At 49.2% G+C, this 24,735-nt stretch overlaps 1 protein-coding gene across 1 annotated transcript; it reads right to left on the reverse strand.

Annotated features, from left to right (window-relative positions):
- Positions 1–8,816: 8,816 nt before the first annotated feature.
- Positions 8,817–24,220, reverse strand: MUC3A (mucin 3A, cell surface associated). Its single transcript, XM_039848931.1, is given in 18 exon segments — positions 8,817–8,858; positions 9,046–9,098; positions 9,380–9,471; positions 9,558–9,734; positions 9,926–10,088; positions 10,435–10,500; positions 10,897–11,045; positions 11,639–11,697; positions 11,807–11,922; positions 12,855–13,043; positions 13,131–14,092; positions 14,322–14,394; positions 15,509–16,125; positions 16,262–16,390; positions 16,631–16,824; positions 17,469–18,421; positions 18,424–23,034; positions 23,623–24,220. Coding segments are annotated over 18 exon segments (9,243 nt in total).
- Between the last annotated feature and the right edge of the window lie 515 nt (positions 24,221–24,735).

The following is a 24,735-nucleotide window of genomic DNA, read 5'->3' on the forward strand; positions in this document are numbered from 1 at the left end:
GGTGATGGCTGTCAGCCCAGAGGTGTCTCTAGTTGTAGAGGAGAAATTAAAAGCTGATGGACTAGTGTTACCTGCGGCAGAGGGGATGGAAGTAGAAATCATCCATTTGACATAATCACTGCTAGTAACAAGGAGAGTAGAATCCTCACCCAAGGTGGTGAACATTTGTCCAGAGGTGACTGGGCAAGTAGAAGAATGGATGGGGTTCGATGAAGATAATGGACTTAGATCTGCTGTGGTATCAGGGACATCAGATGAATCAGTCGTGCTGGAGGAATGAATAGTAGTGGTGAAGCCACTGGATTCCTCGGTGAAGGTGGTGATGGTAGTGGAAGGCAACAAGGCAGAACCTGATGAGAATGCAGGACCACCACTAGGAGTGGTAGAGAAAATGTCAATAGAAACTGTAGAACTGGACAAATTAGAAATGGTGGCATAGAGAGTTAGCTTTTCCATGAAAACTGTGGTTGTTTGTCTAGAGACAAAAGTGGTAGAGGACAATTCACCAGAGCTTGATGTGAAAACAGGACTTCCATTGACAGTGGTAGAGGAGGTGATAGCTGAACCACTGAGGTGAAGCAAATCGGATATGGCTGTGTAGACAGTGGATGCTTCAAGAAAGGCTGTGGATGTTTGCCCAGTGACTACACTGGTGGAAATGAAATCACTAGGACCAGATGGGAAAAAATGACTTACGTTCTGAGTAGTATAGAAGGTATCATATGGAACTATTGGATTTGATGAATCTGAGAAGATTGTGGACACAGCGGATTCTGCAGTAAAGGATGTGGGTGTTTCTTGATACCCATCTGTAGTGGAAGATCCTTCAGACCTTGTAAAGGAGGTTTCAGAGAAAACAGATGATTTGGACAAATCAGAAACAGTGGTGTAGCCAGTTGGCTCCTCTGTGAGAGTCATGTCTGTTTCTTCTGAGACTGCAGTAGTGGTTGAGATGGTGAAGCAGGACTTGCATTGTCTGTGTTATAGGAAGAATAATTATAAAATGCTGGTGTGGACATGTCTGAGCTGGTTGTGTATACAGTGAGTCCTTGAGGAAAAGATGTTATTAGTCCACTAGAAGTGGTAAAGAATTCACCTGGGCTTGACATGGAACCAAAAATTCTATCTTCTTTGGTAACAGTGCTATCCGAGGTAGCAGTATGTTTTGATGAATCAGGGATGCTTATAAAGACAGTGGATAGGTCCATGAGAATTTTGGTTTTCCATACTGAGACAGCATGGGTAGTAAATACATGACTAGGACTTGAAGAGGATGAAGCACTTCTATCATCTGTAGTAGACAAAATTCCAGAGGGAAAGGTTGATTTGGACAAATGAAGGCAGAGGGTAATCCAGTGTGAGTTGTAGCACTGTGTTTAGTGGTCAAGGAATTGGTAAAAAAAAAAATATGTCAGGACTTGAGGGAGTAGAAAACTTGTATTGTAAGAAGAGACTGTGTGTTTAGATGACTCTGAGATGGTTGTAGAGACCATGGATTCCACAGTGGTAGATATGGCTGATGGTCTTTCATCACCAGAAGAGGTAAAGGAGTCACTGGAACTTGATGTGGACACATTCTCAGTAAGAGTGATTGATGATGACTGTGAGTTGAGAAAAATCAGAGATGATGCTATGATCAGTGAATTTGTCATTGAGTTTAGTGGCATTCTCTCCTATCCTGGCTGGGAGAAAGCTGGTCAGACCATGATACTGAAACAAGGCTTTACTTTTCAGGGGTAGAGGAAGTGTCAGAGGAACCTGTAGATTTGGACAGTTTACCAGTTTGTGTAGAGGGCAAGGTATCACTAGATAATTTGGAAGAGGATTGTGATTGATGATTTGCTAGTAGTATGACAATGAATTTTGACAAATCTGTATGGTGGTGTGTATGTATACATACATATATACATATATGCATATATATATGTATGTATATATAATATATACACACACACACTTCTGCCTAATATTGCCTGCACATTCCTCCCTAAGCACTCTGGGACATGTCCATTTACTTGGGCACTGTGGCATAAATTCGAGCAAATAGTTGTACTCACACTAATGCCCCATGCACATTCCTTTTGCACTTCACATCTATGATTTGTAGACCACACTCACCTTCCATCACCTGGATGATAATTAGTCTGACAAGTGTCTCTTACTCATCCTCCTTTACCTCTGAGACTTCCCTCTATCCTAGCAGTTCTCATCAAGCCAGGAGGAGTAGGAAAGGCATATTGCCACGCATAATTGATTCTCTGTCCTTTGTCTCCAGACACACTTATACAAGGGCTAGTCACTGTCTCTAGAATACTCCCACCTATATCTGGGCATCTTGTGGCCCTCACAACCTACCCAAGTGAGCTCCTCCTCCACCCTGGGTCCCACGGCCCACTCAATAGGCTACAGTTGCCTAATAATGAGAGGTTGGCCTACACCCGGGGACTGAAGGGCTTCTTCTGTAATTTCTGTACCATTTAGAACACATGACTGCACATGTAGGACTCTCTTTTCCTATGTAAGATGGGACTATAATTCCTGGCTTCTCTTCTTCCTGACAATGAGATAATAAGATCCAGTAAGGAAAGAATCATTGTGACAATAGTGCCATAAACCTATGGGTTATTAGAAATTCCACAGGATGGTGTATAGGGGACTTTCATGAGAGGGCAGGGCATGTGGCCTCTTGTCCCTCCTGTCAGACCCCACTCCTCCCCAAGGATGCCCTGGAGTTGCATCTTTCTCACCTCTTAAGAGAATGAACCTTGGCCCCTGGCAGAAGGAACCACGGAGGCCGTCAGGACAGTGGCATTCTTTATTGTCCCAGATGCCCCCATTTTCACAGGGTCCTGAAAGAGACAATCACCGGGCAAGACCAGGAGCCTGACCAGGTCTGAAGGCCAGGGTAGGTAGAGAGTGAATAATTAGTCAAGCTATGTCATCCACATCAACGATTCTAGATCTTTAGCTTTGCAGACCACAGTCAAAACATTAGGGGAAGAACACCATAAAATGGTTGATTAATGCAGTTTAGGTGGAAAGTGTGATAATGCCTAAGATTTTTGGAATTCTAAATTAATGAAAAAAACTGAAAAGATTGTCTGGTTGTAAGCCAGATTGGTTGCCCAATCTTTTTGCCTCCAAGTTAGGTTTGCTCTAATTCAACAGAGAGGCTGAGTTGGGGAGGCTGCCAAGGATGAAGGTGAAGGCATCCTTGAATCATGGATATAAAGAGGATCAGAGAGAAAGAGCACTTAGGGCCTCTGGTCAACTCAAAGCAGAGGGTGGCAGGGCTTGGAGTAAACCCAGGCCAGGCAGTAGAACTTCAGAGCTGCCTTCTCCTCCTGCTTGTCCATCCCTTGAGCCAAAGGGCTACTCTGCCCTCCTGGCTTCTGAAGGCGCTTCCTCCACATGCCTCTTGGAAGCTCCCTCTGTATCTCACCCAGAGGCAACCACAGTCGTCAATTTCCCTGCCTTTGTACACTCACAGGAAAACCACTTCTCAGCTCTGCAGCCTACCTGTCCAGGCTTTTAGCCAATAACAGTTACTTGTGACCACCAGGACCATGCCAGCAATGGAGATCAAAGATAAATGAGCTACCACGCCTCACGAAGCTCCTAGCCCCCAATGCTATGTGGAGATAGTTGAGGCCCATGTGAAGGGAGAGTGGGAGCCAATGGGGCTGGGAGTAGGGAAAGAATAGCCCCTCTGCCTTTCTTGTTGATGAAAGTTTCAAAAAGAAAGTGATGTCTGAGCTTTCATTTTCCGTTCTTTAAAAAGAGATTGTGAATTTAGGCATTATAGATTTTATTGGACTTTTTAAGTTATAAAAGTAGAAAAGTAAAACAATGAAAAGGCATATAAAGGCAGTTTATGATCATGCCCCTAACTGAATCACAAAGAATGAATAGGGGCGTGGAGAGGTGGCACTAATTGGCCACCTATCAGATTCTTGTACTTGCCTCATTGTACTCAATGACTGTAACTCAATGGCTGTGAATGTCATTGCCTATGGAGTACCTTCACCCCTCTCTGAGAACAGAGTCTCTGTGAGAGGAGAGAACATTCCTGCCCTGTTCAGCCTGATCCAGAGCAAGTGCTCAATGAGCACTTCTGAAGTAAATGAGTAAACAAATACTGGAAATTCTGCCAGACACTTTCTCTTAGTTATCTAATGTAATCATGTGAGGTTGACATTAATATTTTTGTTTTACACATGAACCGAGGTTCGGAGGGTTAAATACTTTCCCAGTTCAGCCAGCTCATAAGTTAAAATTCAAGCACAATCTAAAGGTGGCTTTTACTTTTACCACAAGAAAAGGGTTTGGAGAGTAGAGAAGAGGAAAAATTTTTTCCAGCTGAGGGACCAGCACATGTAGAGGCCCAGTGTGTGTGCTTGGGGTGCAGCTGAACACTGAAAGATGAGCAGGGACAGACGAAAAGTTGGCGAGGTGGATGTGAAGCCAGCTCTGGACTTGGCTGAGGGGCAGTTAAGAATGTCCAGCAAAATACCATGATCACAACTGTGCCTTAGAAGCAGAGCCCTGGACTGAAGGGGCAATGAGGGCAGAGATAGGGAGATCAGTGAGGGCATGGCAGCAATATAGTGGGCCACCCAGGGCCTCAATGAAGGCCAGGACTCTGGACATCCTGCTCTCTTTTGTCTTTATTCCTGGATTTATACCACTTATTCCATTTCGTTGCCACTTAGTATGTCCTTAACCACCCACGTCTCTAGGACAGTTGCCTCTCAGGCCACACCTACGAGCAATGAGGGCCCGGTTCCTTATCCATTTCATCCCGCTGCCTTTTCTCCTCTGAAATCTCTTGTCTCCTTCAGGTCCCAAGACACTACCGCCTCCCACTCATCCTTCTCCTCACTTCTGCTATTCTTCCCTGCTCACTGTCTAAGTGGAAGCCCCAAGCTAAAGGCTCTGCTTCACCCCTCACTCTCCAGGCAGGCAATCCCTTCTGTGCCCAGTGCTTTCACTCACTCCTGGGAGAGACAAGGAAATGCTCCCCAGAACAACGGCCTGGGTGAAGAGCTTCAGACTCCTCCTAGTCTAAGATTCTGGTGGCAACGGCATCCCCAAAGGATATGGCAGAGCAAGCGAGGCTGTCCTTCTCAAAGTCAACCTCCAGAGTCAGGGACGCTCCCCTGGGAAGCTGAGCAAAGAAAGGCACAGACATTCCCCAAAGAGAGAAACTCAAATGGCCAACACCCCTATGAGAAGAAAATAGTAAATCAACTTCACCAGTAAGCAAAGAAATTCAACACAAAGCAAGATACCATTTATTTTTATCTATGAAATTGCACCTCCTCAGTGATGTTAGATTATAATAATAGCTATTGTTTATTGGGGCAGTCTCATGTGATGCCATTGGACATTAACTTAGTATCATATTTCTAGAGGATGATTTGAAAATATGAATCAGGAACCATAGAGTCACACCATTTTAATTATTCCATTTCTAGTTACTGTTCCTAAAATAATCTGATGGAGATTAAAAATTTTTTAAAGAGAATGTTTATTATATTATTTGTTATAGTGAAAAAGTAAGGTGTCCAAGAATCAAAGAATGGGAGACTAGTTAGGTGACTATGACATTTCACAGAATGGAATACTGATCAGCCATTAAAATATGAACTGCCCATAGAATAAATCTAATGTATAATACAGAAATCAATAAGAGCTCTTCCTCCTAAGTTTTTGGGAAAGTTAAATGCGATCATAGTCATCATTTAGAACAACGTCTTGCATATAGCAGACCTTCAATAAACATTAGCAATTTTGATGATTCATATAGTAACCAGACTACAGAGTCAGTGTGGCTTCTCAATTTGCTGTACCCCAGGGAATTTTTTAATCAATGTTCTGATTCTTTCTATAGCTATGTATGGCTTTGTCAGTTCTGAATTTGTCTAAGGCCTTGAGTAACTATTAATACTTCCTCCCTGATATCAAACTCTAATACCACCTCTCCCTGTAGCCTCTGAGATCAGCCTAGGCAGGAGCAGCCCTGAGACCCATCTCTACATTCCATCATCCTGGATCCCTCTTGGAGCCTCACTAGGCTTGGATTGTAGTTATTTCTGCATTATTCCCATGTTCCCATAAAAAAAAAAAAACTTGATTATAAACTGGTGTATTCATCCTGCCTCATCCAGAGCACCAAGCACCTGGCCAGGCTGAGCCAGGCCTCTTGTGTTTACTGAATGAGTAAGTTTATTACTCTCTGTATAAAACAGCACTTCCTTTTAACTGCTCTAAATTTACAAAACACAGTTACCCTTTTGTCAACTGTGAACAAATCTGTTCTCACCCTCACCACACTCTTCCCGATTTTGTACTTGTTCATCAGTTCCACCTCCGCCTTCACCTTTCTAGGCTGCAGAGCTCTGACCCCTTCCAGCTCCTGTCCCAACCCCTCCAGAACAGTCTCCCCTACTGTCCCCCACTGCCTTCCTGAGGAACCCTGCTCCGCCACCCTTACTTTGAGCACTTTGGAACTTCATATGCACAAAACAGGATACAGGTACCAACCCTCAGTTGATCTCGGCATTGTCTGGACTCTGCAGCCCCTGCAGCTTATGGAGAATGAATTGTATTCCTATGCTCCCTCCTGAGCCCCAGGCCTCCAGATCAGCTCTACCCAGAAACTACATGATCACCCCAACCTCAACAGGCCCACTTGGAAGTCATAGTCAACCAGCAAAAAGAGGCCCTGCCAACCCCAGTCACACAGAATTTAGGACCATCTATCTCGGTGCCCCCATAGCCCATCATCAAATGGAACCATCTTCTCCATTACCAGGGGAGTTGGATCCCTGACTGGATCCTGATGGCTTCATGTCAAGATGGCTCTCAGTGCCTCTCTTCAGACTTGTCCTGGCAGGGATGACTCATGCATGGAGGTCCTTTGGTGACTTTAATGTTCCTGTCATCCAAAGATCCTCCCTCACCACTGTACTTTCCCCATTGAACCTCACACCTACCTGATACAATCCCCTTACCTTCTAGGCACTCATATGCCTCAGTTCTCCTGCACAACCACATACATGTTCTTTCTACCAGGCCTCCGACCACCCACCCCTTCCTGAGTGAGGCTCTATTTACACCTGAGTCTGTACGATCCTGCTTTCTACCCCTGGCCACTGCCAGTCCCTCTGGTCCTGAGCAAAGGTCCCAGGGGCTTTTCCCAAACCCCCACCCAAAGGACCTCACACTGTCATCTCCAACCACCCTCAGCTCTAGTCTAGCAGGTCTGCTGCACAGAATAGTGGGAACAGGAGGTCCCAAGCCCTAAACACAGTAGTCCCTCGTGTGAGTGTGTCTCCCCCCAGGTTTGGGGAGGCTCAAGGCTCAGGATTTGGGGGGAGGCCCAGCATATCATATCCATCAGTGCAAATAGCAGCTGACCCAGCCTGGGCTACTCCCCACCTGACCCAGCCCCAAGCTCCTGATATTAAGAAGAGAAGGGCACAGATGACAAACCTAACATGCCTCCACCTGCTGTTGATCAAGAGGCTCTCACCCCCAGCCCGCTCCCTCAGAAAATGGTCCCCTCAATCTCTATGTTCCCTATGAGGACAGTAAAGGCCTCTAAGGGCTGCCCACAGACCCCTTCCTTCCTGGCTGGAAGGAACTAGCATTCCCAGGCTCCCCTACCACATCTCCTCCAGATGTCTCTGTTCTCCAACCAAGTGGAGGCACCAGGAGGTGAGAATGAGAAAGACACAGAGCAGCTTCTTTTACAATAAATGTTATATTGTGTTCATATGGGAGAACTGGACACTCACAGACTTCCTATGCCCAAAAGAGACCTTCCTGCCCAGGAGGTTGGGGGCTTCTGGCCTCAGAGGTTACTTCTGGGAAAGGGGTGAGAGTGGGAAGAGGGTGAGGAGGAGAGGCAGGGAAGGGGATAGAAGGGGGGTGAGGCAGTAGGGAGGGGAAGGAGAGTAAGAGGAATGAGGGGGAGGAGGCTGAGAAGCTTCTCTACCTCAGGGCCCTACTTCCTCTCATCCTGGAGGACCTGGAGAAACCCACATCCCACACCCTCGCACCCACAGCAATCCAGGGCCTTTGGGGATGAGAGGAAGGGATGGTGCCTCAGAATCGAGGACCAGGGCCTAGGGAACACAGTGGGAACCCTAAAATGCAGAGGGCATCTGTACCTAGCTAGGGACAGGGATGTCGGGGAGGAAAGAGGATTTAAGACTGAGGCATTGGAGTGGGGAGTAAGGATTTAGGTCTGAGGATACAAGGTTGGGGAAGAAAAGAGTACAAACACTGAGGGAGGTGAGGGAGGCATAATTTAAGAAGTGGGTTCAGAGGGTAAGAAGATTTAAGGAATGGGAACAAGGAGTACGGCAGGGAGTTACATAAGGAGAGGGTAAGAGGCTGGAATGGGCTGTGGGCTGACTCTAGGAATAGGCAGTAGGGATGCACGCAGAAAGGTTGAGACTAAGGCCTGAGACCCATGAAGGGTGTGGGGACAGGGGATCTGAGAGAGGCCATCAAAGCAGGAGGGCTGACACAGGAAGGTAAGCTGGGATAGAGAACTGACTGAACACTTCTGGTTTTCACAATAACTGTACAAGATATCAGAATGAGTATGCTATACTCATTTTACAGGTTCAGAGACGTTACTGACTTGCCCAAAGTCTCACATTTGAAGAACCTGGAACCGAACTGGATCTCCAGGGGGGTTTCACCCAAGTTGGGAGAAAGACCTAGACTGTCTCTCAAAATGAACACAGTGTAGATGGTTCCTTCCCGACGTCCAGAGCAGGGTAGAGAGGGTAGTGCAGGGCTCACGGCGAGGACATGGCCACCTCAGGTCTCTGGGTGTATACCTGCCACAGAGTGTTTGAGAAAGGGCGTGAGAAGAGGGAGCCATCCTGCTCAGGCTGACTGGGAGGTCACTGTCTTCTGGTCCTAGCTCAGCCTGCTGCGGGGAATTGGGCGGGGAGGGGGGGGCAGTGATATGTGGAGCTGGAGCTGGGAGAGCTCTTTACCATCCATCCCCTTTTGCCCCCTCACCCTCATACTGGTGTCCACATTCTCCAAGGCTACATGGAAGTTTTCCTCCTTGACTAGAAAATGAGAAAAGAGAAAGGAAGAGAGAAAAACAGGGGGAAGGAAGGAAACATGAGTTAGGCAAGGTTCAGGGTGCTCCTGTACCCCTGTGCCTGCCCTGTGGGAATGGCCTGTGCAGGACATTGGCCTTCCTCAGGAGGGGCATGGGCAAGCACGACTTAAGCTCCCCTGACGGAGATATATACCTGTCCTAGGCAAGGGAGGTCATTGGGTCCTATCCAGGCCACAGTGGTGCCAGGGAAGCCCTTGCCCCTCTTCCCAGGAAGGCAAGACTTACCTGTTCTGTCGTCCTCAAAGCCCGAGTTTGTAAAAGTCCCCACGGTGTTCTCATCCCACATCTCGAACCATTTCTTGTCGTCGTCCCAGGACCTGGTTCGTGGCGCCATGTGGTCAGGGCAGGGCCTTGCAGTCTGAGACCCCTTTACCGCCCTCATCGGCAACCCCAGAACACTCACCTGCCTCTGCCTTGGTCGTTCTTCCTACGTGAGCGTGAGCGCACGACGAAGACGCTGAGTGCCAGCAGCAGCAGCAGCAGTGCAGCGGCCCCTACTAGGCCCCCCACCAAGGCTTTCCAGGCGATGGCCACCTCACAGCGAGGTCCGGAGAACCAGTACGTGTCTGTGGAAAAGCAGCTGGAGGAGGAGGGCACAAGTCACACACTCTCACTATCCCCCGCCAACCCTGGGAGGTCCACTTGTGCACCTGGACCTCCCACCGTGCAGGCAGGTGGACGGGGCTCCACCTTAGGGCTAGTGGGCGGGGCGTCGATAGGTGAGGCCTGGGTGAGGTGGGGCAGGGGATCCCTGTATGAGCGGGGCCTCACCGGCAAGTGGGACCGCTCCTCTCCAGAAAGCACTGGCCCTGGTTACAGTCAATGGCGCCATCCACACCGGATGTGCAATTGGTGATGCAACGGAGCTGGTTCTCCTCCACCAAGGGGAAATAGAAATCTTCATAACCCTGAGGAGCAGCGCGACGACAGATGGCTAGGGAGAGGGTAAGGGGTTGCAAAGAGAACAACTTCATCCACTCTACTCAGGGGCCTGGTTTTAATGACTCTGAAAATGGATGCGGAGGGCTACATTTCCGGGGTGAGGGGGCGGGTCATGTGGTAGACACTGGAATTAGATGAGGAGAGGACAAATCCCCAGGACCCTCACCCTCTCCTCACCTTCCTTGCTGCCCCCAGGAAGGGCAGCCCTGCTGGGCCACATCGCTTGCCACCCCAAAATATCTCCCCCTCCTCCCCAGGGAATTTCAACGGGCAGAGATGTCTCTGGTGGGAGGAACCATGGCCTCCTTGGACCACTTAGCCCTTTGCCCTCCCCTCACCTTCCGGAGTCAGCTCAGTCCTGGTGTTGTTGTTCACCTTGATGGAGTCAGGCTTAAAACACAGGACTGGAGGGACACAAGTACAGGTGGAATTGGGTTAGGGGGTGTCACAGGGTCAGGGCCAGGGAAGCAGGGCAAGCACAGGGGGCGGAATCCAGGACCCTGTTAGTATGGAGGAGACATGAATGGGCTCAAGGGATGGCTCTTTTGGCCTCACTCATCTCTCCCAAATAATTAGGGATCCTCAGTCATCCTGGAAACCTTGAGAACTGTCATAGGGGTCTCTTCCCCAGCACCCAGCCCCTCCTTAGCCACAACCTTAACTCAGTTGTCTGTGGACCTGTGTTGCTCCTTCTAACCTCCACAAGACTGGTACTTAAACCCAGGAGGCCCCTATCTGAGCTAGAGAAGGTTGGGATGGTAGCTGTGACCTCCAGCCCAAGGCCCCCAACTTCTATTCACCCTGGTTATTCTGGCAGCTATCCTGGTCCTGGCTGACATTCTGGAGCTCCTTCTTCAGGGTCATCTTCACATTTTCATACGTGTTCTCCATCTGGGCACTGAAGGGCAACTCCAGCAGAACCAGATAGTCCACCACAATACTGCCATTCCTGAGGGGTTTGAGGGGGTGAGAGGTCCTTAAAAGGTACCCAGGCCTGGGGCGCATAGATTCTTAGTAGGGCATCTCCAGAATCAACCACAGGTGAGTGGGTGTTTGGGGAAGAGGGGCAGAGGCAATGATTGGGATTCCAGACACGTTATGTTCAGAAAGGGCTGCCAGCATCCCTGAGGTCATTAGCCTGGGAAGTTGGGACAAAGAATGATTACTGTTCTTTTGCATTGCCTCAAGCTGTTACCAAACCAGGCTCTCTGCCTCACTCATGCTGACTCACCAAACAGACCAGGTACCAGCCAGAGAGAAACCAGCTGCAGTCCAGACACCAGGCTTCCCACCACCTCACAGGCACCATCTTGCTGTATGTCCCATATAATCCCTCTCCTTCCAATGCACTTAAAAACGAGTTGCATCCTTCTTACAAAGAAATGACCCCAGAAATTGATTGCATGGAATGCTTCCCTTGCATACTCCCTCCACCCCCTTTATGAAATCTGATGATTCCAAAAGCAAGAACTTCTCCAGTCTTTCTTTGAACCCCCTTCCCCCACCTAACACTACCTCCACTGCCCCCAAAATGTCTCCTACCTTAAGGACAGAATCTCCACATCCTTGAACCCCTGCACATTTTGGTAAATCTTCTGCATCTGAAATGCCAAGGATCCCTGGGCTTATGTTTGAACCTCCAGACCTGAGGGCACCCAGGAGCCCAAGTTCAGTTCCAGGGGAGGACCCTTGAGTCCCTTTCCTCCTCACCTGATTTCGGAAGGTTTTGCTGAAATCCATGTAGGCCTCTGAAGTGTTGTCATTGAGCTCTGAGGTGAAATCTTGTTGGACAGACACCTCCATGCCCACTTCAGCATCCACTGTGTCTGCATACAGCATGTCCTGTTCTGGTCACTTTACGATCCACTCCTGTCTGACATCACCACCACCACCCCAACCCAGAGGATCCTCCCATGGCTCCTCTCCATGTCCCCTGAGGACTGACTAAATAGCAGGAAGGAGAGGGGCAGGAATTCCAGGATGAGTTGTCCTGAGATGAGGGAGAGAATGGAGTCTGGGTGTACAGAGCCAGGCCTACGGTCTCTCCCTTGTCTGCCCCAGTGGGAGGCAAAATATTGGTCTCTAAAGATGCCTATGTCTTAATCCCCAGAATCTGTGAATATGTTACTACAGGGCAAGGAGGAACCAAAGTTTCAGAGGTAATTAAGACTGCTAGTCACTGACTTTACTATGGGGAAATTAACATGTACTATCCAGTTGGCCCAATATAATCACAAGGTCCTTAACAGTAGAATAGAGAAGTAGAAAAGTCAGAATCAGTCAGAGGAAGATGTGAGTACAGAGAAGAGGCACAGAGATGCAGTGTTGCTACCTTTGAATGTAGAGAGAGGGGGCCTCAAGACAAAGAATGTGGAAAGCATCAGAATCTGGAAAGGGTAAAGAAATGGATTCTCCGAAAAGGAACACAGCCCTGCTGACACCTTGATTTTAACCCAGCAAGACCTACATTGGACTTCTTATACAGAACTTTAAGATAAGAAAATTGTGTTGTTTCAGTTGCTAAATTTGTGGTAGTTTGTTACAGCAGCAATTAGAAACAAATAGAGCTACAAGCAACCCAGACTGGAAGGAAGCCTGAGAAGGAATGTGGTCCTAGCCACCTCCTGGAGGTGAGTGTGGAGAGGAGGCATAAGATGGGATAAGGGAAGGCACGGGAGAGAAGGTAAGGATAGAAGGATTGGATAAAACTGCCTGGGTATCTCCAGGCCAAACAGAGAGCAGAGCCCTGGGAACTCACCCAGTTCCACCTCGTCCACAGCAAACTCACAGCGGGAGCCATAGAAATTTTTGGAACAGCGACACTTGAGGCCATCCCACTGACCCCCATTTTGGCACATGCTCCTCTGGAGCTCACAACGGTCCCCAGAGAACCCCGAGGGGCAAAGGCAGCGGTCCTGTATCCAGGTGCCACCATTGTCACAGGTGCCTGGGAAGCGTAGGAAGAAAGAGAAGTTCAGAATACGGTCTGACATTGGTGACATGGGAATTTAGCAGGGGAGGGAGGAGGTCCAACCTGGAGTGGTGGTCAGTCTAGACTGTGTGATCATCTGAGTAGTGGTCGAAGTTGTCCTGGATGACAAAAAATTGGCGGGAGTCTGAGTGGTGGCCACTGATTTCTCTGGAGCTCTGGTGGTGACCGGAGTGGTGCTTGTCAATTTGCTTGAAGTCGTCGTGGCAGTTGGAAGGCTGCTACTTGGTTTCACGGTCGCTGGGAGGCTAGTGAAGCTGGGCACATGTGGGGTGGTTACAGAGTAGGTGCTTATCGAGGTCCCACTGCTGGTTCCTTGTGTGCTTGTCAAAACTGTGTTAATGGGGAAAGTCCCAGGGCTGAGAGAACTAGGAACATCAGATATGATGTTGGTGGGGTCAGTTTCTAGAACCAAAGTGGAAGTGTCTGTATGTGTGGGAAATACAGTTGTCATACTGGTGTAAATAGAAGGGGTGGTGGCCATCTCAGTAGTAGAGGTAAAGAATGATAATGGGATAGTAGGTGTAGAAGTAACTTTACTATTTGGATCAATTTCTATACATGGAGTGATGGGAGAAGTAGGAACTATTGTAATGGATATAGATTCTGGACATGGGGTAATGGAGGAAATAGCAAGAGTGGCGGTTGTTTTAGTAGAAGAGGAAGTTAGAGAAGACAAACTTGGAGAAGTTCTTGTAGTTTCAGATGAAAAAGGAGTAGGAAAAGTAGTGACAGGAGTGGCTGGATTTTGTGTACTAAAAGAATATAGGGAGGTAGGAAAAAGGTTAGTGGTATTAGTGAGCATGGAATTTTCACTGATGGAAGAGAAAAAAGGAGACGTTATTATTGTGGATAATGAAGAGAAGATAACAGTACTAAAGGAAGAGATTATTGCATTTGTAGATGTACACAGTATGGAAGGAAAAGGTGTGGGAGAAACACTTGAAGTACTTTGCAGTGTTGTCTGGTAAGGGCTCATTGCCATTGTTGTGGTACCACTCTTGGTTCTTCGAAAAATTGAAAGATTGGAAAAATTACTGTATCTGTTCAAGTTAGACTGTGAAACATGGGTAAGATTAGTGATTTCTTTTCTGCCTGTGGGGACAGTGTTACAAAGAGATGGAGAGGTAAGTGTTGCTGTAGTAGAAGGGAGTGAGGTAATGGAGTTGGTTGTGAATGTTATGGTTGAGGTCAAAGAGTCACCCGTCTGTGTGACTATTGAGGTGAAGTCCCTACTGGTAGTAGAAGACCCAAGGTTGCTTGTAGTTCTGGGAGTTATTGAGAATGTCATTGAGAGAGTAGATGACAGCTGTGTTGTGAGAGACTTGGCAGAGTCATCACTGATAGGATTAACCGTGGTTTTTAAGGTGGACACGTCACAGTAGGTAGTGTCTGTCATCTTCCCTGTTTGGGTAGTGGCTGCAGTGAAGGAAAGTGTTTGTGTGCTTGTGCCTGATGTGTACGTAAACGCCATAGTGGATGCCACGGTGGATTCGGCGTTTGTGTGGAGTGGTGTAGGGCTCGTTGCAGGTGAGCTGGGACTCAGTGTCTGATGGTCGTGGTACTGCTGCTGGCTGTGGAGCCTGCAGATGTGACTAGACTGCTTGTAGTGAGGGATGGAGTTGGACTGCTCTGGGTGACAGTGAGTGTGTTTGCTTGAGTAGGCGTGCTGACTGAGGTTGTCGTCACACTAAGTGTTGTTTTGGCATTGGTGGAGGAAACTGGCCTCAGTGTAGATGAGGGTGTAATGGCGGTGGAGTAGCTATTTGAAGAGGTGACGTCCAGAGTACATTGTGTTGTGGCCGGAGAGGGAGTTGTTGCCATGTCAGTGGTAGAAGTCATGATGCTTTCACTACGGTGGCGAGCAGAGGACGTTGCTGTGATCGAGGTGGCAGATGTCGAAGTGTCAGTGTGAGTGCCAATCTCTGTCGTGGTCGTGCTGACATGACTAGTGGGAGAGACAGGGTTGGACATTGATGTAGTAGAAGGGAGTGAGGTGATCAAGGTGGACACGGGGGTTGTGGTTGTTGTCCGAGTGTCAACTGGCTGTGTGGTAGAGAAAGGTGGAGAGGTCAGAGGCACACCGGTGGTTGATGTCAAGGTACACGTGGTCACTGGAATAGAAGTGATAGAAGTGGAGGAACTGACAGAGTTTGTGGGAGTTATTGAGAATGTCATTGGGACAGTAGACAATAGCTGTGTTGTGAGAGACTTGGCAGAGGTGACTATGGTGGCATTAGGCGTGGTTGTCCAGGTGGGCTCAGCACAAGAGGTAGTGTCCGTCATCTTCCCTGTCTCTGTAGTGACTGCAGTGGAGGACGGTGTTTCTGAGCTCGTGGCTGTTGTGTATGAAACCGTTATAGTGGATGCCACGGTGGATTCGGCGTTTGTGTGGTGTGATGTAGGGCTCGTTGCAGGTGAACTGGGACTCAGTGTCTGAGTGGTCATGGTACTGCTGCTGGCTGTGGAGCCTGCAGATGTCCCTAGACTGCTTGTAGTGAGCGATGGAGTTGGACTGCTCTGGGTGACTGTGAGTGTGTTTGCTTGAGTAGGCGTACTGACTGAGGTTGCAGTCACACTGAGTGTTGTCTTCGTATTGCGGGTTGTGGGGAATGATGCGAAGATATTTGTGGGGGTTCCCGACATACTGGAAGGGATGAGTGTTGAGGTGAGGTCATTCATGTCAGTCGGATGCACAGTGGTACCTGCGTATGTGGGAGTAGTTGTTTGCCTGGTGCTGGTAGGGATTTCTGTACTAACATAAGATGGGTTACTGGTTGTTGATGTCCGCACAGTGCCAGGAGTAGAGGGAACTGGCCTCAGTGTAGATGAGCGGGTAAAGGCGGTGGAGTAGCTGTTTGAAGAGGTGACGGCCAGAGTACGTTGTGTTCTGGCCGGGGAGAGGGTTGTTTCCATATCAGTGGTAGAATTCATGATGTTTTCCGTAGTGTGGCGAGTAGAGGACGTTGCTGTGATCGAAGTGGCAGATGTCAAAGTATCAGTGTGAGTGCCAATCTCTGTCGTGGTCGTGCTGACATGACTAGTGGGAGAGAGAGGGCTGGACATTGACGTAGTAGAAGGGAGTGAGGTGATCAAGGTGGACACGGGGGTTGTGGTTGTCATCCTAGTGTGACCAGGCTGTGTGGTAGAGAAAGGTGGAGAGGTCAGAGGCACACTTGTGGTTGATGTCAAGGTAAGGGTGGTCACTGGAATAGAAGTGATAGAAGTGGGAGAACTGACAGCATTTGTGGGAGTTGTCGAAAATGTCAATGGGGGAGTAGACATTAGCTCTGTTGTGAGAGACTCTGCAGAAGAATCAATGGTGGGACTAAGGGTGGTTTTCAGGGTGGATGTGGCATGAGAAGGTGTGTCTGTCATCTTGCCTGTCTGTGTAGTGGCTGCAGTGGAGGACGGCGTTTCTGAGCTCGTGGCTGTCGTGTACGAAACCGTTATAGTGGATGCCACGGTGGATTCGGCGTTTGTGTGGAGTGGTTTAGGGCTCGTTGCAGGTGAGGTGTGACTCAGTATCTGAGTGGTCATGGTACTGCTGCTGGCTGTGGAGCCTGCAGATGTCACGAGACTGCTTGTAGTGAGCGATGGAGTTGGCCTGCTCTGGGTGACTGTGAGTGTGTTTTCTTGAGTAGGCGTGCTGACTGAGGTTGTAGTCACACTGAGTGTTGTTTTCGCATTGGTGGTGGTAGGGAAAGATGTGAAGATATTTGTGGGGGTTCCCGACATACTGGAAGGGGTGAGTGTTGAGGTGAGGTCATTCATGTCAGTCGGATACCCAGTGGTACCTGCGTATGTGGGAGTCGTTGTTTGCCTGGTGCTGGTAGGGATTTCTGTGCTAACATAAGATGGGATTCTGGTCGGTAATGTCCGCACGGTGCCAGGAGTAGAGGAAACGGGCCTCAGTGTAGATGAGGGAGTAATGGCGGTGGAGTAGCTGTGTGAAGAGGTGACGGCCAGAGTACGTTGTGTTCTGGCCGGAGAGGGGGTTGTTGCCATGTCAGTGGTAGAAGTCATGACCCTTTCCGTAGTGTGATGAGCAGAGGACGTTGCTGTGATCGAGGTGGCAGATGGCGAAGTGTCAGTGTGAGTGCCAATCTCTGTCGTGGTCGTGCTGACATGACTAGTGGGAGAGACAGCGCTGGACATTGACGTAGTAGAAGGGAGTGAGGTGATCAAGGTGGACACGGGGGTTGTGGTTGTTGTCCTAGTGTCAACTGGCTGTGTGGTAGAGAAATGTGGAGAGGTCAGAGGCACACTTGTGGTTGATGTCAAGGTAAGGGTGGTCACTGGAATAGAAGTGATAGAAGTGGGGGAACTGACAGCTTTTGTAGGAGTTATCGAAAATGTCAATGGGGGAGTAGACGTTAGCACTGTTGTGAGAGACTCTGCAGAGGTATCATTGGTGGGACTAGGGGTGGTGTTCAAGGTGGATGTGGCATGAGAAGGTGTGTCTGTCGTCTTGCCTGTCTGTGTAGTGGCTGCAGTGGAGGACGGTGTTTCTGAGCTCGTGGCTGTCGTGTACGAAACCGTTATAGTGGATGCCACGGTGGATTCGGCGTTTGTGTGGAGTGGTTTAGGGCTCGTTGCAGGTGAGGTGTGACTCAGTGTCTGAGTGGTCATGGTACTGCTGCTGGCTGTGGAGCCTGCAGATGTCACGAGACTGCTTGTAGTGAGCGATGGAGTTGGCCTGCTCTGGGTGACTGTGAGTGTGTTTTCTTGAGTAGGCGTGCTGACTGAGGTTGCAGTCACACTGAGTGTTGTCTTCGTATTGGTGGTGGTGGGGAATGATGTGAAGATATTTGTGGGGGTACCCGAAATACCGGAAGGGGTGAGGGTTGAGGTGAGGTCATTCATGTCAGTCAGATATCCAGTGGTACCTGCGTACGTGGGAGTCGTTGTTTGCCTGGTGCTGGTAGGGATTTCTGTACTAACATAAGATGGGATTCTGGTTGTTGATGTCCGCACGGTGCCAGGAGTAGAGGGAACTGGCCTTAGTGTAGATGAGGGAGTAATGGCGGTGGAGTAGCTGTTTGAAGAGGTGACGGCCAGAGTACGTTGTGTTCTGGCCGGAGAGGGGGTTGTTGCCATGTCAGTGGTAGAAGTCATGACCCTTTCCGTAGTGTGGCGAGCAGAAGAAGCTGCTGTGATCGAGGTGACAAATGTCGAAGTGTTAGTGTGAGTGCCAATCTCTGTCATGGTCGTGCTGACATGAGTAGTGGGATAAACAGGGCTGGACATTGACGTAGTAGAAGGGAGTGAGGTGATCAAGGTGGACACGGGGGTTGTGGTTGTGGTCCTAGTGTGACCCGGCTGCGTGGTAGAGAAGGTGGAGAAGTCAGAGGCACACTGGTGGTTGATGTCAAGGTAAGGGTGGTCACTGGAATAGAAGTGATAGAAGTGGGGGAACTGACAGCGTTTGTGGGAGTTGTCGAAAATGTCAATGGGGGAGTAGACATTAGCTCTGTTGTGAGAGACTCTGCAGAGGAATCACTGGTGGGACTAGGGGTTGTTTTCAGGGTGGATGTGGCATGAGAAGGTGTGTCTGTCGTCTTGCCTGTCTGTGTAGTGGCTGCAGTGGAGGACGGTGTTTCTGAGCTCGTGGCTGTCGTGTACGAAATCGTTATAGTGGATGCCACGGTGGATTCGGCTTTGGTGTGGAGTGGTGTAGGGCTCATTGCAGGTGAGGTGGGACTCAGTGTCTGAGTGGTCATGGTACTGCTGCTGTCTGTGGAGCCTGCAGATGTCACTAGACTGCTTGTAGGGAGGGATGGAATTGGACTGCTCTGGGTGACTGTGAGTCTGTTTTCTTGAGTAGGCGTGCTGACTGAGGTTGTAGTCACACTGAGTGTTGTTTTTGTATTGGTGGTGGTGGGGAATGATGTGAAGATATTTGTGGGGGTTCCTGACATACTGGAAGGGATGAGTGTTGAGGTGAGGTCATTCATGTCAGTCAGATACCCAGTGGTACCTGCGTATGTGGGAGTAGTTGTTTGCCTGGTGATGGTAGGGATTTCTGTACTAACATAAGATGGGATTCTGGTTGTTGATGTCCGCACGGTGCCAGGAGTAGAGGGAACTGGCCTTAGTGTAGATGAGGGAGTAATGGCGGTGGAGTAGCTGTTTGAAGAGGTGACGGCCAGAGTACGTTGTGTTCTGGCCGGAGAGGGGGATGTTGCCATGTCAGTGGTAGAAGTCATGACCCTTTCCGTAGTGTGGCGAGCAGAAGAAGCTGCTGTGATCGAGGTGACAAATGTCGAAGTGTTAGTGTGAGTGCCAATCTCTGTCATGGTCGTGCTGACATGACTAGTGGGAGAGACAGCGCTGGACATTGACGTAGTAGAAGGGAGTGAGGTGATCAAGGTGGACACGGGGGTTGTGGTTGTGGTCCTAGTGTCACCCGGCTGCGTGGTAGAGAAAGGTGGAGAAGTCAGAGGCACACTGGTGGTTGATGTCAAGGTAAGGGTGGTCACTGGAATAGAAGTGATAGAAATGGGGGAACTGACAGCGTTTGTGGGAGTTGTCGAAAATGTCAATGGGGGAGTAGACATTAGCTCTGTTGTGAGAGACTCTGCAGAGGAATCACTGGTGGGACTAGGGGTTGTTTTCAGGGTGGATGTGGCATGAGAAGGTGTGTCTGTCGTCTTGCCTGTCTGTGTAGTGGCTGCAGTGGAGGACGGTGTTTCTGAGCTCGTGGCTGTCGTGTACGAAACCGTTATAGTGGATGCCACGGTGGATTCGGCTTTGGTGTGGAGTGGTGTAGGGCTCGTTGCAGGTGAGGTGGGACTCAGTGTCTGAGTGGTCATGGTACTGCTGCTGTCTGTGGAGCCTGCAGATGTCACTAGACTGCTTGTAGGGAGGGATGGAATTGGACTGCTCTGGGTGACTGTGAGTCTGTTTTCTTGAGTAGGCGTGCTGACTGAGGTTGTAGTCACACTGAGTGTTGTTTTTGTATTGGTGGTGGTGGGGAATGATGTGAAGATATTTGTGGGGGCTCCTGACATACTGGAAGGGATGAGTGTTGAGGTGAGGTCATTCATGTCAGTCAGATACCCAGTGGTACCTGCGTATGTGGGAGTAGTTGTTTGCCTGGTGATGGTAGGGATTTCTGTACTAACATAAGATGGGATTCTGGTTGTTGATGTCCGCACGGTGCCAGGAGTAGAGGGAACTGGCCTTAGTGTAGATGAGGGAGTAATGGCGGTGGAGTAGCTGTTTGAAGAGGTGATGGCCAGAGTACGTTGTGTTGTGGCATGGGATGGGGTTGTTGCCATGTCAGTGGTAGAAGTCATGACCCTTTCCGTAGTGTGGCGAGCAGTGGACGTTGCTGTGATCGAGGTGGCAGATGTCGAAGTGTCAGTGTGAGGACCAATCTCTGTCGTGGTCGTGCGGACATGACTAGTGGGAGAGACAGCGCTGGACATTGACATAGTAGAAGGGAGTGAGGTGATCAAGGTGGACACGGGGGTTGTGGTTGTTGTCCTAGTGTCACCTGGCTGTGTGGTAGAGAAAGGTGGAGAGGTCAGAGGCACACTGGTGGTTGATGTCAAGGTAAGGGTGTTCACTGGAATAGAAGTGATAGAAGTGGGGGAACTGACAGCGTTTGTGGGAGTTATTGAAAATGTCAATGGGGGATTAGACATTAGCTCTGTTGTGAGAGACTCTGCAGAGGAATCACTGGTGGGCCTAGGGGTTGTTTTCAAGGTGGATGTGGCATGAGAAGGTGTGTCTGTCGTCTTGCCTGTCTGTGTAGTGGCTGCAGTGGAGGACGGTGTTTCTGTGCTCGTGGCTGTCATGTACGAAACCGTTATAGTGGATGCCACGGTGGATTCGGCGTTGGTGTGGAGTGATGTAGGGCTCATTTCAAGTGAGCTGGGACTCAGTGTCTGAGTGGTCATGGTACTGCTACTGGCTGTGGAGCCTGCAGATATCACTAGACTGCTTGTAGGGAGGGATGGAGTTGTACTGCTCTGGGTGACTGTGAGTGTGTTTGCTTGAGTAGGCGTGCTGACTGAGGTTCCAGTCACACTGAGTGTTGTCTTCGTATTGCGGGTTGTGGGGAATGATGTGAAGATATTTGTGCGGGTTCCCGACATACTGGAAGGGATGAGTGTTGAGGTGAGGTCATTCATGTCAGTCGGATGCACAGTGGTACTTGCGTATGTGGGAGTAGTTGTTTGCCTGGTGCTGGTAGGGATATCTGTACTAACATAAGATGGGTTACTGGTTGTTGATGTCTGCACGGTGCCAGGAGTAGAGGGAACTGGCCTCAGTGTAGATGAGCGGGTAAAGGCGGTGGAGTAGCTGTTTGAAGAGGTGACGGCCAGAGTACGTTGTGTTCTGGCCGGGGAGAGGGTTGTTTCCATATCAGTGGTAGAATTCATGATGTTTTCCGTAGTGTGGCGAGTAGAGGACGTTGCTGTGATCGAAGTGGCAGATGTCAAAGTATCAGTGTGAGTGCCAATCTCTGTCGTGGTCGTGCTGACATGACTAGTGGGAGAGAGAGGGCTGGACATTGACGTAGTAGAAGGGAGTGAGGTGATCAAGGTGGACACGGGGGTTGTGGTTGTCATCCTAGTGTGACCAGGCTGTGTGGTAGAGAAAGGTGGAGAGGTCAGAGGCACACTTGTGGTTGATGTCAAGGTAAGGGTGGTCACTGGAATAGAAGTGATAGAAGTGGGAGAACTGACAGCATTTGTGGGAGTTGTCGAAAATGTCAATGGGGGAGTAGACATTAGCTCTGTTGTGAGAGACTCTGCAGAAGAATCAATGGTGGGACTAAGGGTGGTTTTCAGGGTGGATGTGGCATGAGAAGGTGTGTCTGTCATCTTGCCTGTCTGTGTAGTGGCTGCAGTGGAGGACGGCGTTTCTGAGCTCGTGGCTGTCGTGTACGAAACCGTTATAGTGGATGCCACGGTGGATTCGGCGTTTGTGTGGAGTGGTTTAGGGCTCGTTGCAGGTGAGGTGTGACTCAGTGTCTGAGTGGTCATGGTACTGCTGCTGGCTGTGGAGCCTGCAGATGTCACGAGACTGCTTGTAGTGAGCGATGGAGTTGGCCTGCTCTGGGTGACTGTGAGTGTGTTTTCTTGAGTAGGCGTGCTGACTGAGGTTGTAGTCACACTGAGTGTTGTTTTCGCATTGGTGGTGGTAGGGAAAGATGTGAAGATATTTGTGGGGGTTCCCGACATACTGGAAGGGGTGAGTGTTGAGGTGAGGTCATTCATGTCAGTCGGATACCCAGTGGTACCTGCGTATGTGGGAGTCGTTGTTTGCCTGGTGCTGGTAGGGATTTCTGTGCTAACATAAGATGGGATTCTGGTCGGTAATGTCCGCACGGTGCCAGGAGTAGAGGAAACGGGCCTCAGTGTAGATGAGGGAGTAATGGCGGTGGAGTAGCTGTGTGAAGAGGTGACGGCCAGAGTACGTTGTGTTCTGGCCGGAGAGGGGGTTGTTGCCATGTCAGTGGTAGAAGTCATGACCCTTTCCGTAGTGTGATGAGCAGAGGACGTTGCTGTGATCGAGGTGGCAGATGGCGAAGTGTCAGTGTGAGTGCCAATCTCTGTCGTGGTCGTGCTGACATGACTAGTGGGAGAGACAGCGCTGGACATTGACGTAGTAGAAGGGAGTGAGGTGATCAAGGTGGACACGGGGGTTGTGGTTGTTGTCCTAGTGTCAACTGGCTGTGTGGTAGAGAAATGTGGAGAGGTCAGAGGCACACTGGTGGTTGATGTCAAGGTAAGGGTGGTCACTGGAATAGAAGTGATAGAAGTGGGGGAACTGACAGCATTTGTGGGAGTTATCGAAAATGTCAGTGGGGGAGTAGACGTTATCTCTGTTGTGAGGGACTCTGCAGAGGAATCACTGGTGAGACTAGGGGTGGTTTTCCAGGTGGATGTGGCATGAGAAGGTGTGTCTGTCGTCTTGCCTGTCTGTGTAGTGGCTGCAGTGAAGGACGGTGTTTCTGAGCTTGTGGCTGCCGTGGAGGGTGGTTTTTTTGTTGTGGCTGTTGGGTGTGTGGTTTTGGTAGTTCGTGTTTGTGTGGATTCATAGCTGATCATTTCCGTTGAAGTCATTGTAGTTGTTGGAGTGATTGATGATTTTATTGAAGATGTTAATGTTATTCCTGTGTTGAAAGTTTTTATTGTAGTGTCACTCTTTGGATTAAATGTTGTTTTGGTGGAGGTTATTGTGTTTAAAGGAGTTTTTGTTGGTTTACTGAAGTCAGTGGTTGCTTTTGTAGAAGCTGATACAACTGATGTTGTTGGTCTTGTTAATTCTTTGATTGTTGTCAGATCATGAGTCGTGGTTTTTGATGATTCAAATGTACTGGTGGTTTTAGGAATTGAAGGTGTGATAGTAATGAATGTACTGCTAAGGGTGGATGAGGAACTCTTATCAGTTCCTGTTGTTAACTGTGTTTTCATAGTAGTTAAAGAAGGGGTAGCAGCTGAGCCAGAAGTGATTACTGGCATAGGAGACTTGGTTGTATGGACACTTACAGTGGTAGGAATAGTCTTTTTTGTGTAACTGGTCATAGAGTTCAGTGTATCAAGTGTTGTGAGTGTGGTTGGGACAGAGGAAGAATGTGGGAGCATGGTTGTGGTAGTTTTCTTAGGAGCAGTGTTAATTGGAGAAGTGGTTATGGTTGAAGTGACTCTCTCAGTAGTAGTTGTGGGATAAGTACTGGTGATGATTGTTCCTGGCTTCCCTGTCACAGCTGCAGTTGTGTAAGAACTGGTGAAGGACACTTGGGTCATTGCCATGCAAGTGGTGGTGGGGTAAGTTGTGGTGATTACAAGTCTTGTTGGATGGATGCATTCTGTAGAGCCCATATAGACAATTATGGTAGGTGGAGTGGTTTCCGCCTTGATGACAAACTTGGATGTCGGGATTGTTGAGGTTTTGGAATTGATTGGAGATTTGAGCAATGTTTCAAAAATAGGTTTAAAGTGGGTGGAGGTGGTGAGAGTCATAGGTATGTTTTCCCTACTGCTGGGAGTGGAAGAAGCATTTTCAGGATTGCTAAGTGGCCACCCTGCTGTGCCTTTGGATTGTTGGGAGTTGCTAAGAGCAGTGTGGGCTGCTGCTTCACTGGGGAATAGCTCATTATAGGTGGATGTGGCCATAGATGAAATTCCTGCATTGGCAATAGAACAGACAAATTCATTTGTAAGTCCTTTGGCCACCATAATACCACATAGGTTAGTCACAACCCCATTTTCCAGATACATATCACAGAAGGCAGGAATTATTCCCCAGTCAGAGGCAATTTGGGGCTGGGGCTTATCAGGTACTGAAGGCCAACATCTATCTGCCCCTCAGGGCAGCCTCTTCAAGGGAGGCAGTATGGAGGTGGGGGGGGCATCCTAGTACCTTGCCTGCATTATCTGAGTGTCTGAACTTCCAGCCCTAGGATGGCAGTATTGAGCATTCAGGTTCAGCTAGAGGCTCTTGCCTCCTTCCCTCACCACCCCCACCACTTTTCCCTCACATACCCCACCTTCCCTTACTCTGCTTCCTCCTCCTTTCTCTACCTGCTTCCCAAAGTCCTTGTCCCTGCTGGCTCTCTGCCCTGTCCCCCACTCTGTTCTACTTCTGCCCCTTTCCCTGTGACTCAGTGCTGTCTGGGATAACTCTCCTT

This window comes from Pteropus medius, unplaced genomic scaffold, assembly GCF_902729225.1.
Source record: "Pteropus medius unplaced genomic scaffold, Ma_sr-lr_union100, whole genome shotgun sequence".
Classification (NCBI taxonomy): Eukaryota; Metazoa; Chordata; class Mammalia; order Chiroptera; family Pteropodidae; genus Pteropus; species Pteropus medius.